The sequence below is a fragment of the Camelina sativa genome, chromosome 7 (genome assembly GCF_000633955.1).
Source record: "Camelina sativa cultivar DH55 chromosome 7, Cs, whole genome shotgun sequence".
In the NCBI taxonomy this organism is placed as follows: Eukaryota; Viridiplantae; Streptophyta; class Magnoliopsida; order Brassicales; family Brassicaceae; genus Camelina; species Camelina sativa.
This window is the reverse complement of record NC_025691.1, coordinates 9,507,383-9,522,822: the sequence shown is the minus strand read 5'-3', so window position 1 is coordinate 9,522,822 and position 15,440 is coordinate 9,507,383. Positions and strand designations below refer to the sequence as shown.

The following is a 15,440-nucleotide window of genomic DNA, read 5'->3' as shown; positions in this document are numbered from 1 at the left end:
TGGAGCAATACTTTGAACTGCGTGATTTCACGGAAGAGGAGAAGCTGCGGGCAGTTTGGGTGTGCTTCTCCGGTGACGCGCTCTCCTGGTACCGCTGGGAAAGGGACCGTAACCCCTTCCTCAACTGGGAACAGCTGAGGAAACGCGTGTTGGAGGACTTTGCCCCAGCACATGACTTGACCGCCGGAGAACGTCTATTGCTGCTCCGACAGGACGAGTCGGCGGGAAAATACTGCAAAGACTTCATTGCTTAGGCTTCCAACGCTCCTGAAGTATCAGAACGAGTCCTTGAGATGGCATTCATGATTGGGTTGAAGCCTAAGGTTCGGAAAGGGGTGAAGATGTTTGAACCGAGAACCCTGAAAAAAATGATGAGCCTATCAAGGATGGTGGAGGATTGGGACGGTGAAGAAGGATCTCCGTCGTCGTTGGGGTGGGAAAGTACAAGCAAAGAGACGACACGAGCCACATGGGACAGATTCTCGACATGTGGGTCCCAACTTGTGGGGTCGGGGTCAGTTGTGTCTAGTAATAAAACTTTGGCTGCTTCTGAGACGAAAACAACGCAGTATCGTGCTGCGAGTGAGAAAAACCTAAATCCTCAGACTAAGACTCCCGCAAATCGCCGACAACCCTTCAGACAGCTAACCGATGCAGAGGCAAATGAACGTCGATCTAAGGGGTTGTGCTTCCGATGCGATGAACGTTACCACGCGGGCCATCGATGTCGCCTTAAGGAGTTGCAAGTACTGGTGGTTGCTCCCGATGAAGAGGAGGAAACCGAGATGGAGAAAGACGGAGAGTGTGTGGAGGAAGAGGTGGTAGTTCCGAAGTTCGCGACGTTCTCGATGCGATTTGCGGCGGGTATCTCTTCACCTCGAACCATCAAGATAAGAGGTACGGTGTTAGGGGAGAATGTCGTGGTAATGATTGACAGTAGGGCAACTCACAACTTCTTGTCGCGTTCCATGGCTCACCGGTTTGGAATCACTACGAAGGGAACGGTTAGTTATAGGGTGCGTATGGGAACTGGGTTGCTGGTGAGATGAGAAGGTGTATGCCAAAAGGTTACTCTTAAGCTTCTGGGGTACACTTTAGTCACCCGTTTCTTACCGTTGGAACTGGAAGAAGCAAACGTTATCCTGGGGATGCAGTGGCTGGAAACTCTCGGGGACACGTAGGTGAACTGGAAGGAACAAAGGTTGGGTTTCATGGTCGGCCAGGAGTGGGTGACGTTCCGTGGTGACCACAACTTGAGGAACTCGGCTGTCTCACTCAAGGCCCTGTGGAAAGCAGTAAGAGAGGAAGGTGAAGGCGTGTGGGTGGACTATGGGAGCTTACACACGGAGTTGCAAAAGGGAGAAACGGTTACACCAGCTGAACTCCAATCCTTGCTGGAGGACTTTGCTCAGATATTTGCTGAACCCCAAGGGTTACCTCCATCCCGAGAGAAGGAACACACCATCATTTTGAAACCGGGAGCGGAACCAGTCAGTGTAAGGCTGTTCAGGTACCCTGAGGCACAAAAAGAAGAGATAGAGAGACAGATCGCTGTCATGTTGGCCGCGGGAATTATCAGAGAAAGTGGAAGCCCTTTCTCCAGTCCTGTCTTGTTGGTGAAGAAGAAATACGGTAGCTGGAGGTTCTATGTGGACTATCATGCCTTGAATAAAGCCACAGTTCTGGACAGCTACCCTATCTCGATGATCGACCAGCTCCTAGATGAACTCCACGGTGCAAGGGTGTTCTCGAAGTTGGACCTTCGCTCTGGTTATCATCAGATCAGGGTGAGATCAGAGGACATACCAAAGACCGCATTCCGATCACATGATGGACATGTCGAGTTTTTCGTAATGCCATTTGGGCTGACAAACGCTCCCGCCACTTTTCAGTCATTGATGAACGATATCTTCCGTCCATTCATGCGATGGTTTGTGCTCGTGTTTTTTGATGACATTCTTTTCTACATCAAATCCCTTGTGGAACATAAAGAACATCTCAAGGAAGTCCTCCAAATGCTACACAAGTACAGCTTATATGCAAACCACAAGAAGTGTCAGTTTGGAAGTGATCAAATCGAGTAATTGGGGAATGTTATCACCCCCGAGGGAGTTGCAGCGGACCCTAGCAAAATTAGCGTGATGGTGGAATGGGAGACACCAACGAACATCAAAGCCTTGCGGGGATTCTTAGGACTTACGGGGTACTACCGCAAGTTTGTGCAGAACTATGGGGTGATCGCACGTCCTCTGACCACATTGCTCAAAAAGGATCAGTTTGAATGGGGAGACAAGGCGGACGAAGCGTTCAAAACGCTAAAGGTAGCCATGACAACAGTTCCGGTTCTGGCCTTACCAAACTTTTCAGAACTCTTTGTGGTGGAGTCTGATGCTTCAGGGATAAGTCTAGGGGCAGTGTTGATGCAGAAAGAAAGGCTGATAGCATATTACAGCTACTCCCTGACGGAAAGACAGAAGCTCAAGTTGGTATATGAGAGAGAACTCATGGCTATAGTCTTGGCCATACAAAAATGGCGCCACTACTTGCTGGGAAGGAAATTTCTGGTAAGGACTGATCAGAAGAGCCTTAAGTTCTTATTGGAGCAGAGGGAAATCAACTTGGAGTACCAGCGGTGGCTCACTAAGATACTATGGTTCGAATTTGATATCCACTACAAAACAGGCCTCGAGAACAAAGCCGTAGATGCCTTGTCATGCAAAGAAGTCGTCCCGACACTCTTTGCTCTTTTTGTTCCTACAGCGGTCTAGTTAGAGGAAATTTGCTCCGAGGTGGACAAGGACCTCCAGAAGATTATTAGTGACCTGTGTGCTAATGGGGGTTCCTACCCTGACTACTCATTGGTCCAGGGACGTCTGCTGAGACAGGGTAAACTCATGATTCCTAAAGACTCAGCTATTACGGGTTTGCTCATGCGAGAGTTCCATGAAGGCAAATTTGGAGGCCATGGGGGAGTTCTGAAGACTCAAAAAAGGATTGGTGAACTATTCTTCTGGGAGGGAATGATGACGGATATTAGGCGTCATGTAGCAGCTTGTCAAGTATGTCAACGTTACAAGTATTCGACGCTCTCCCCTGGCGGACTGCTACAACCTTTGCATGTTCAAGAAAGAGTGTGGGAAAACATATCACTGGATTTTGTCGAAGGGTTGCCAAAATCAGTTGGGCACAACGCAGTGCTGGTGGTGGTGGATAGGCTGTCCAACTATGCCCATTTCCTGCTGATAAAACACCCATTCACAGCCACGGAGGTGGAAAACCTGTTCATTCAAGAGGTTATGCGGTTACATGGGTTTCCCGGGTTCATCATATCCGACCGAGTGATATTCATATATTTTACCTTGTTTCCCCTTAGCATATTCACATCTTTTGCATGATTTTCTATCTCATTTTTCTATTAATGTGTAGCTTTAGAACTGTTTATGCATTCGAGTAGATTTGCATTGCATTTGCATAGTTTCTTGCATAAACATGTGATTTTGGATTCTAAGGAGCATGGAAGTGATGGTGAGGAAGATTGGAGCTGTCAAGAGAAGAAAACAAGGGGTTTGGAGCTGAAGAATCAAGGTCCGGAAGTCCACTCGACCACCCACTCGACCAGACACTCGACCGAGTGTGGAGAAAGACTCGACCGGATGGGAGAAGCAGAAGAAGAGGCCACTCGACCAGCACTCGACCAAGCACCTGGTCGAGTTGACCGAGCCGCCCACCTATTTTGTCTTTTAGCATTTCTAGGGCTTCCCTTCCTTTTCCTATAAAAGGCCTTGTACCCTGCAGCCACAAAAGGGAGAAACTTTTTAGAGTACAATTCTAGACCTAGTATTTACCTTTTTGGGAATTATTCCTTTTTGCTTTTTATTGCTTAGATCTTTTAGCCACTTTTGCTTATTTTTAAGAAGTCTTTGATACTTGTTGGTTCCATAACTTTCAAAGTATTAAGAATTTGAGTTTGATTTCTTCTTCAATAGTGTAGATCTTCATCTCATCTTTCTAATCATGCAAGTTTCATTGATTTCTGGGTTTATGAATTTGTTCATCATGTTTTGTGATTGTGAGTAGTGGCTTAGGATTTTGAGGATGGATTAGGGTGGATAAAGGTAATGGTTGTTTGGATTGGTCAAGATTGATTGCTTAATATCTCTTCTGGGTTAGATATGCTCTATGCTATTCTTATACTGAGAGGGTAAGGGTAGATCTTAAGCTTCTTAGCATCACACCAGTGTCTAAGTTGTTAGATAAGGCTAATACTAGAGATTATCATGAAGCATGCTAAGAGATTAGATGTTTTGTTGATTTTTGACATTAATGATCTGGTTGTTTAATGCCTGCTTTGATATGTAATAGCTAGTGAGAGCTAGGTCTAAGAAGTATCTTGGATTGATTGTTATTGTCATGAGAATGGATTAACATGTATTAGAAGATCATTGTCTAGAGATAGCTCATTGCTGATTGAGGTTTATTGGCCAATTTAGATAGCCATAGCTTGAGTCCATCCCATGAATACATCCTTAAGACCTTTCTTTGTTTATCGATTTCCCTGTTTTAAATCCTGTTAATTGATTGATGCTTGCTCTGTTTCAATATCAGCTCTGTTTCTGACATTCGCTCATCAACTCGACCATCCACTTGATCGAGCATCCGATCGAGTGCTTGCTCGAGCTCATTCCAGAGTTCATGTTTTATGTTCTGCATCTTTCTGTTTCATTCCCTGTCTCATTCTAGTTGCATTTCCTGTTGCATTCATTTAGTTTCTGTTTAATCTTGTGGCATTACTTGTTTAGCATTAGTATAATTTATGTTCCTGTTCCTGTTTCATTCTATTACTGCTTTGATCATTCTGTTTACTTTGCATCTAGCATCTTGTTTTAGTAGCTTAACATTCTGCATTTCATTATCATCATTAGGTTGTTAGTGACAAACATCCTTTATATTTTGCTTGACTTAGTTGAGTATTCACATCCTGATTGCTTGCATCACACTCATTATGGTTTGACATCCTTTATGCTACAACTACATAAGGGTAATTGAAACACCTTGCATCCATCTCTTTATTCATCATCATATCATATCTTCCATCATCATCACACAAGAAAGCAAGTTTCACCGAGACAGGGTTTTCACTAGTTAGTTCTGGAGAGAGTTGTTCAGATTGTCAGGAACGAATCTCTGCTTCAGTACCGCCTATCATCCACAGACCGACGGCCAAACGAAGGCCACTAACAGAAGCCTGGAGACTTATCTTTGGTGTTTGGCTGGCAAGCAACCACGAACCTGGGCTAAGTTTCTGCCTTGGGCAGAGTGGTGTTACAACACCTCCTTCCACTCCGCTCTCAAGACGACACCATTCCAGGTGTTGTATGGCAGAGAACCTCCTACACTGTTCAAGTACGAGAATGGCTCTACCTCCAATGCTGATTTGGATAAACAGATGCAGGAGAGAGACGCCGCATTGGGGTTGATCAGAGAACATTTGCACAACGCTTAGCAGCGGATGAAGAAACAAGCGGATGCTCATCGCAGGGAGGTTGAGTTTCAGGTGGGGGACCAGGTTTATCTCAAAATGCGTCCTTTTCGTCGTCGTTCCTTAGCCATTAGACCAAATGAGAAATTGGCTGCTCGTTTCTATGGAATGTACCGGGTAGAAGCACGGGTTGGAGATGTTGCATATCGTCTCAAATTACCACCAGAGGCAAGATACACCCCACATTCCACATATCTCAACTGAAGAAGGCAGTCGAGGATCAGATGGTTACATCGTCCATTCCCACACAGTTGACATAGGAAGGGGTTCTTGAGACAGAGCCCGAAATGGTGTTAGGTACACGCAAGAACCCACATTCTAGACAAGCTGAAGTTATGATCAAATAGAAGGGATTGCCGGATTTTGAAAGTTCATAGGAATGGGTCAGTACAATTAAGGGGCAGTTTCCACTCTTCAACCTTGAGGACAAGGTAAATTTCAAAGGGGAGGGTAATGATACAAATGGAGCTCAACACCCTCCAAGAGAAGATAGCAGGCCTCTTGGAAAAGTTACCATAGTTAAGTAATAATAATCGGGGTAGAGTTAATGTCATTGTCCTACGGCTCTGTGCAATTTTCGACTAGGAGATTATTATCTGTAGAGTATAACTTCTTCAGCATGTCAGGTCTTTGTAATCACATTTCCCATATGATTAAAATACTAGAAAGAGTGATTTGTGTTGTGAGAATTGTATATTTGAACTTGATATTCCAATTGACTAACGACGAGACAAAAGTTAGAATTAACAAAAAGAATATAAGGGTTTCTTCATAACACCATGTCGAAATATAATCTTCACTCCCAAGTAACCAAAATGATTGAATTATCGATCCCAGATTGATCAAACGTGGCTTTAGCTTTATAATCCAGAGTCTTGAAAACACCGAAATCGTCTGCACAAGCTTGAACGCCCTTTTCTCTGATTTCTCCATGTGAGAATAACAAAAAGACCAGAGAATCTGAATCGGTTCACTCTTAAGAAACTTTCTCTCCTTTTTTCTCCCCTTTGAAAACCGAATGCAGATACTGCAGACAACGCTTCAATCACAGTCTCTCTTAGGCTCTTCTGTCAAAACCGGGAACTCAAACAGGTCGCTTGACAAACAAGTTTCCTCTTCATATTCGGAAACAGTCATTATCTCATCAAATTCTTACCCGCAAGAAGGAACCAAGATGCTATCAGACGAAAGGACGTGGACCAAATGTTTGCATTCATTCATCAAATTCTTACCCGCAAGAAGGAACCACGATGCTATTAGACAAAACCATTAATTCAATGTTCGCATTCACATCCATGGGTGGAACAATTGACACATCAGTGAACAAAGGACGTTGACCAAATGTTTACTGACTTCATGGTCAAAATTGTAATCGGATTGGCAGTTTACTTCCTCCTCCATGAAAATCTCCTAAATACAATCAACTGTATATACAGACACTGAGAACGAGAATCAGAACGAGAATCACCTTTTTAATGTTATAATTTTTTGTATTATCATCTTAAATTTATCAAAAAATAATCCCATATATATTTTTTGCAGTGAAAAGATAACAGGTAAATTACCAAAATCAAAAATCATACGAGATGATATTGTGGAAGATATCAAAAACATGCTAAATGAGTAAAATCCATACTCGAAGATTCTGAGAATAACAAAAGATCGTTTTCAAGACACAACTTCGTCAAATGTTCAGCTAAAGTTGATTTCAAGGCGAACTGCAGGTGCTCAAAGTGGTAAAACATACAATTTTCCTACTACATCAGAAGTTGCTGCCTTATATGTTGGGTATTTCGATCTAGAAATGGAGCCAAGAGACATTGTTTTGGAAACAATTGACGGGAAATTAAAAAGAATCAGTGAACTTCACGCTGGATATCTTCCATTACAATATCCACTTTTGTTTCCTTTTGGAGAAGATGGTTACCATATTGATCTAGAACTCAAGAGGACTACAACAACATCCACAAATCCACGTATCAGGGTTTGTATAAGGGAATTTTTTGCATACAAGCTCATGGAAAGTCCAAATCATCCCACAACTTTAATGAGCTCCCACAAGTTATTTCAGCAGTTTCTGGTAGATGGATTGACGATGATAGAGACCGAAATAATAGGATATTTGAAGCTCAACCAAAAGGCTTTACGTGTTGATAAATACGTAAACGTCGAGGCGGCTGCTGATAAAGGAAACATGAACACCTCAAAGGTTGGTAGGCGTATGGTGCTACCATCTACTTTTATCGGCAGCGCACGATGTACGCAAGAAAGATATATGGATGCAATGGCAGTTTGTCAGCACTTTGGATATCCATATCTATTTATTACTTTCATTTGCAATCCAAAATGGCCAGAAATTACAAGATACCTACAAGCTCGAGGTCACCAATCAACAGACAGAGCTGATATTGTGTCTAGAATCTTTAAGATTAAGCTAGACAATTTGATTGTTGATATAAAAAAAAAATAATGTTTTTGGTCCTTCAACAGCAAGTAAAAATATCTAACACTTTTTGTTTTTGTTAGAATAATTGCCTTTAAGTATAGATATATTGTATTGAATTTTTTGCCTTCTATCTTTTTTACAGTTTTGTACCCAATAGAATTTCAGAAAAGAGGACTGCCACATGCCCATATTCTACTATTTTTGCAGAAGGGATCAAAACTTACAACAACTGATGCCATTGACAATATAGTCTCTGCTGAAATTCCAGACGAAGCAACAAATCCAACACTCTACAATGTTGTCAAAGAATTTATGATACATGGACTATGTGGGGTTGCAAATCCACATTCACCATGTATGGATAAAGGAAAGTGCACGAAAAAGTTTCCTAAAGAGTTCAACAGCAGCACTTGCATCAACAAAGATGGATTCCTAGTTTACAAGCGAAGAGATGATGGTCGATCAGTTGAAAAAAATGGAACTTTGCTAGACAACCGATATGTCGTTCCTTACAACCCATATCTACTCTTGAAGTATCAAGGCCACATCAATGTTGAATGGTGCAACCAAACAAAAGCAATAAAGTATTTATTCAAATACATCAACAAGGGAAATGGTCGTGTCTTAGCTACAGCAAAGGACAATCCAACAAGAAATGATGTTGAGTTGCATAACCAAATAGAAAATGATGGATCTTCAGACCCGGTTGTAGAACCAGTTATAGATGAAATTAAGCGTTTCTATGATTTCAGGTGAAGTATTTTTAAAGACTTTATACTACGTCTTTTGTTTTTTAAAGGTTTTTCTTACATTTATCTAATTTCTTTATAGGTTCATTGCACCATGTGAAGCTGCGTGCAGGATTTTTTTGGATTTGAAATACATTATAGTAGTGTTCATATTCAAAGACTGAATATTCATCTAGAAGGAGAGCATATTGTATGTTACGACGAGGATGAAGATGTTGATGATTTCCTAACCAAAGAAGGAAATCAAACCTCGCAATTGTTAGAGTGGATGAAAATTAACAGCTCGGAAGATGAGGAATTAGCATTCGCAAAAGAACCCACTTACGCTCAATTTCCTTCTTGGTTTGTGTGGAAAAAGAGAAACAAGGAATGGACAATCCGAAAAAGAAAAGTTTCGTTCGTGAGAATACATCATTTCACTCCAGCTGCGGGTAAATTTTTCTACATGAGGATGATTTTAAACAAAGCAAAGGGAGCTACAAATTTTGATGATTTATGCATTGTTGATGGAATCATATATCCTTCCTACAAGGAAGCATGTTTTGCTCTGAATCTTCTTGATGATGACTCAGAGTATATTGGTGCAATAACTGAAGCTAGTCAATGGGGATCAGCACACTATATGTGAAGACTATTTGTTATGCTTCTTCTTTCAGAAAGTTTGTCAAGACCAAACCATGTTTGGTTAGAAACATGACATTTACTCTCCGAAGATATCTTATATATGCAGCGGAAAATCTGTAGGACACCAGGTACATATTCATAAGTTTTAAAGCATAATAATACACAACTTTATACAAGCTTAACTGAAATTGATATTTTATATTTTAACTTGCAGATTATCTTATGTCTGATGAGCAAATCAAGAATCAAACTTTGTTTGAGATTGAAAGGCTTTTACTCTCTAATGGAAGTTCTCAAAGAAATTTCACTGAACTACCATTTCCGGATAATAATAATATCCCAGCTGCAATCAATAAACTCATAAGTGATGAACTATGTTGCGACAGACATGCATGTCAAAAGGAGTTTCGTCGTTTGCTACCTTTGTTGAACCTTGATCAGAAGAATATATTTGATCGTATAGCAGTGGATTCAAAAGGAGTATGTCTTTTCTTTGTCTACGGATTTGGATGCACAGGAAAAACGTTTATATGGAAAACCCTATCTACATACATTCGTTCAAAAGGAGAGATTGTCCTAAATGTTTCATCCAGTGCAATGGCGGCATTGTTATTAGAAGGTGGTCGAACAGCTCATTCTCGATTAACAATACCGATACAGGTACACGAGAATTCCACTTGCACCTTTTCTACTGATAGCGATATTGCTGCTTTGATTGAAGAAGCTAAGTTGATCATCTAGGATGAGGCACCAATGATGCATAAACATTGTTTTGAAGCTTTAGATCGATCTTTAAGAGATATTTTGAACCCTGAAAAACCTTTTGGAGGTAAAGTTGTTGTCTTTGGAGGTGATTTTCGTCAGATTTTACCAGTGGTACCTAAGGGGAGTAGAGAACAGATTGTTCAAGCTTCATTATCTTCTTCGTCTTTGTGGAACTCTTGCCAAGTTCTTACATTAACAAAAAACATGAGACTTACTGTGGAGTCAGATCCATTACAAGTGGATCTCATCAAAGAGTTTTCAGAGTGGATACTAAAACTTGGAGATGGTAAACTTTCTGAGCCAAACGACAGTGAAGCGGTGATTGATATACCTGAAGATATGCTTCTGAAAGACTCTTTGGATCCAATTAATTCAATCGCACTTAGCACATATCCGTCATTGCTTCAAAATCTTGATGATGGGGATTATTTCAAGGAACGTGCGATACTATGTCCTAAAAATGATGTCGTTGATGAGGTAAACAATTACATGATGGATCTTCTTTCAGGGGAATCACATCAATATTATAGTTCAGATAAGATATGCAGTTCAGATTCTTCCAACAAGAGAGATGATGGTCTCTCAACAGAATACCTTAATTCAATTAAGTGTTCTGGATTGCCAAACCATCTTTTGAAATTGAAGAAGGGAGTTCCTGTTATGTTGCTACGAAACATTGACCAGCAATACGGGTTATGTAATGGAACCAGGCTGCAAATAACTCAACTTGGAAAACATGTCATTGAAGGAAAATTTCTCACTGGGAATAACATCGGCAACAAATTCTATCTTCCATGAATGCTCTTAATGCCTACAGATTCTAGATTGCCTTTCCGGCTTCAGCGAAGACTGTTCCCAATAGCTCCTTGCTTTGCGATGACAATTAATAAGAGTCAGGGACAAAGTCTCTCTCAAGTCAGGATATACTTGCCGAGACCAGTATTTACACATGGGCAATTGTATGTTGCAGTGTCAAAAGTCAAGAGTAGAAAGGACTTGAAGATTCTTATTGTTGATGAAAATGGTGAAAGGGGAACACAACAACTAACGTTTTGTACAAAGAAATATTCCAAAACATATGAGGTATGTCCTACATCACTTAGATAGAAAACAATTTGTAATATTACTACTTAGTTCTTATAAGTATCTTTTATTTGTATTTATAGTACTTATTGAAAATTTTCTAATAAGTTTTTATTTTTTCACTTAAGGTGCAGATGAGTGCTTGAAAGCTTGAGTTGCAGTTCTCCCTATCTAACATCTCAATTCCTACTATCAAGAACCCTTATGTTGTTTAGTCAATCAAACAAGCTTGAAATCGTTTATGTTTTTTTTTCTTTATTTACCAGTCAACTTACTACAATGCAACGTTTTGTATTCGTGTCTTTTTTTCTTAAAAACATTTTATCCATGTTAAGAGATGATTTTAAGCAGGTAGAAACAGATAAGAAGAAACCATACCTTCAACTAATGAGGAATGGCAACAGAATCACCTTCACGTTGAAAGTTGTTAACTTTGCTTAACATAGAATAATTGGACTTATAAACGCGTTCTGGAATTCCTTCTCAGATCGAAAAATAAGAAAAGGAAAATGAAAGAAATTATTGCTTTATCATACAATCATCAAATCTACAGCATTCAATTAAAGAATTTGAGGATAAGAAGAAATTGATATATTTACCTAATTAGTAATTAGCATCCGCATAGATTAATTTTTTTCCGTTTCAGTACGACCTCTGGCTGGATACGTGCTCATGCTTTTTACCTCAATTAAAATTTTGCTGGAATTTTGGGAGTTGTAATATGAACTTTGGATTTATTTAATCAAATACCTTTGCTGAAATTGAAACACTCGGTGGATGATTTAACTCTGCTGAAGATGGAGAGCTTAAGGTCGGTCGGCGCCGATGAGACGAGAATGAGATTAGAAGATAAGATGATAGTTTGATGAAGAAAGACAAAGAAATATTATTTATTTCTTTTTTTAATGTTAAAATTCACCATGTTTAATTAGGTCGTGCAACGCACGGTCCATGACACTAGTGTTTGAATAAGAGACGTGAAGAACCTATAAATTAGTTGCAATTTTTGACTAGGAGATTATTATCTGCAGAGTATAACTTCTTCAGCATGTCAGGTCTTTTTGTAATCACATTTCCCATATGAACAAAATACTAGAAAGTGTGATCTGCGTTGTGAGAATTGTATATTTGAACTTGATATTCCAATTGACTAACGACGAGACAAAAGTTAGAATTAACAAAAAGAATATAAGGGTTTCTTCATAACACCATGTCGAAATATAATCTTCACTCCCAAGTAACCGAAATAATTGAATTATCGATCCCAGATTGATCAAACGTGGCGTTAGCTTTATAATCCAGAGTCTTGAAAACACCCGGAATCGTCTGCACAAGCTTGAACGCCCTTTTCTCTGATTCCTCCATGTGAGAATAACAAAAAGACCAGAGAATCTGAAACGGTTCACTCGTAAGAAACTTTCTCTCTTTTCTTCTCCCCTTTGAAAACCGAATGCAGATACTGCAGACAATGCTTCGATCACAGTCTCTCTTAGGCTCTTCTGTCAAAACCGGGAACTCAAACAGGTCGCTTGACAAACAAGTTTCCTCTTCATGTTCGGAAACAGTCATTATCTCATCAAATTCTTACCCGCAAGAAGGAACCACGATGTTATCAGACGAAACATTCACCTCCGTATTGTATGTGATTAAAGTCTTTTCATCTGCTGACTCATCAAAATCATTAAAATCATCGTCCGAAAAAGTAACCATGTCTTGATCTGTTATTATGCGTAGGTTCCTTGCCGTAAAAGCATTCTGTTCATGAGGACTAGCATCAATCTACATCGTCAAATCCTTGAGAAATCTCTCCCTTCCATGAACTCATCTTCTGCCAGTGATGGGATCGATGAGGAGCACCACAGGAAGATCAGAGTGGATCTTGTACAAACTAGTGATTTTTTTTTCCTTCAGTGATCATAGACTTGCCATAAGACGAACATAGACTCTATGGCTTTAGAAACGCCCTCATTAGTTTTGGATTGGAGGTGAACGAGCAACCATAGATCCTCTCTAAAGGAAGTTGTTTTCGCGTCAGAAAACGAACCATTGACAAGCAGATTCTGAGGAGGACGGTACAAGAAAGACAAACTATAATCGGGTTAGGGAGGTTCAACTGTCAATGTTTGGTTTCTTGGGTTGATGAGAAATAAGAGATTGATGGCTTTATTCAGATCCCAACGTGTTGCCATTAGACACCGTGTAGCAATCTCCACGGTTTGGTCGTCTGTAGCAATCTCGAGGAAAGACCAGTCTTCTCTGTCGGTCAATCTCCACTGTGTCGTTCAAAGAGATAGAGTGAAACAATTGTACTATGAGTTTAATGTTTTGTTTGGACGTCTTTTGCCTATTTACAGTATTTTATTTATATAGAGAACTTTATTGTTTTAATTTCCTTTTTTCCACTCCTATTTGGTTAAAGAAAAAAAAAATCCTTTTCACTTTTATTTGTTTAATAATAGTTTGAAAAAAATATCAATTTTTTTCCACAAATCAATTATATTGATATCAAAAAGTGTTTACAAAATACAGAAACATTCCTATAAAACCGTTGTACGCAAAAAGCTGAAATTGATACAATTTCAGTGAAGGAGTGGAAGTGACCCTGTTGTTATTTAGTTTTATAGGCAACATATAAAATATGTTAAGTCTCCCCCTTCACACACTTTTTATTGGCTATCAGCTTGGTGCTGAAACTCCAAAATGTCATTGACATTACTTTAATTAAGAAAAATAGATCTAATGTTGTTGGAAATGATTCTAGATCTTGTTGCCTTCTTGAGATCGATATACTTGATAATTCCAGCAAGGATTCTCTATGATCATTTAGAAAAATCCATTGTCTTCTCATCCATGATTGTTTCCATGGTGTATGACGTCTCCAATGTCTCCTAAGACTACTTGAAAGTCCTTCATCTTCGTCTCCTAGTATAAGACCAAGAGGACTGTGGACACATTTTTGTTTTGACTTGTTTACACATGTGACTGTCTTTCTTTTAGTCACATTGTCGACTTGAAACTCCATAAGGAGATTGTTGATGAGAGAACATAAGTTCTGTCTTCTGATCATTAAATCAGGTCGTATTCGTCTATTAGTATAAGCGCCCATACCATTTTTTTCAATCGATTTCATTGTGTATCTCTCACTATCTTGAAAAACAGTTTGTGTTAAAACCACAAACTCAACAAGGAGACCATCCAAAAAATCAAGATAAACACGCTCATCCCCAATTGGTGCAGAAAAGATCAGATTCAAGCCGGATAAAATGTGAAGTCCCATCAAGATATGAATGAAATTCCATATTCGATCCATTGGAAGACTAATTCCTTCAGCCACGTGATGAAATTGTTGATTCCAGGATCAAAAACCCAAATGAAAATTTTGTACCTATAGGTAGGGAGACACTCACCGATTGATAATCAGACATTCCACCGGAAAAGGATTAACTCACCGGAAACAAACCTTCTACATGAAAGGACATCACGATTCCACCAAACCTAAATTACAAAGAAGAAACAAATTTGGGGATGGCTTGAATCTGCATTGTTCGGATCGATTGGTGAAAACTGGTTGATTCGATGCTTTTCCCAATCCAACAATGGAGCCATCAACGAGATCAAAGCCTGAATTGAAACCACCAGACTTAGACTATGTAACACCATCGTTGCGAGGAGGCCAAAGACGTAAGTTTGAAAACCACGATTTGCCATTATTGACTATCTAAAAACTTAACAAAAGAGAAAGATGGGAAGTCTAGAGGGTAGGGAGGGCTGACCGACGCCGAAAAAACCGATGCCGGTCAGAAACGGTGAATATTACGAAAGGTTGTGTTGGATCGCTGAAAAGAAACCGCTCGAAAGAAAGAGTTTTCTTTTCGCCTCCTAATTCTGTTAAATAACCAGACTGAATATTAAAAAAAATTGGAACAATACAGAAAAGATTAGCATGGCCTTGCGCAAGGATGACAAGCACAAATCGAGAAAATAATATCAGTTATAATTTATAACTATGCAATAATAGTTTAACTTGGTTAACGTCCAAGGTCCAATGAGGAATGACTGTATTATGTGTAAAATAGTTTTATAAAATAATAAAAACTACAACTAAATTTTTCTTTGCTTGAAATAAATTGTATACTTTATATTTACAGGATTATTAGTTTAATAAAAGAAAAGAAAAATGTTAATTAAAGATATTTTGTTTGACTAATTAGATTGTATTTAGACGAAATATATT

General features: G+C 39.5%; 1 protein-coding gene, 1 long non-coding RNA gene and 1 pseudogene across 2 annotated transcripts; 1 reads left to right on the top strand and 2 right to left on the bottom strand.

Annotated features, from left to right (window-relative positions):
- LOC104704478 lies at positions 294 to 2,084 on the top strand. The gene is made up of 2 exons (XM_010420560.1): positions 294 to 1,040; positions 1,182 to 2,084. The coding sequence occupies exons 1-2, from the start codon at positions 294 to 296 to the stop codon at positions 2,082 to 2,084; spliced, it is 1,650 nt and encodes a 549-aa protein (XP_010418862.1).
- LOC104700810 lies at positions 5,928 to 12,079 on the bottom strand. Its single transcript, XR_753650.2, has 3 exons — positions 11,806 to 12,079; positions 11,585 to 11,685; positions 5,928 to 6,963 (listed from the first exon to the last, which is right to left on the bottom strand). It is a non-coding gene; the product is annotated as an uncharacterized LOC104700810 (long non-coding RNA).
- Positions 12,434 to 14,685, bottom strand: LOC109125419 (annotated as a pseudogene).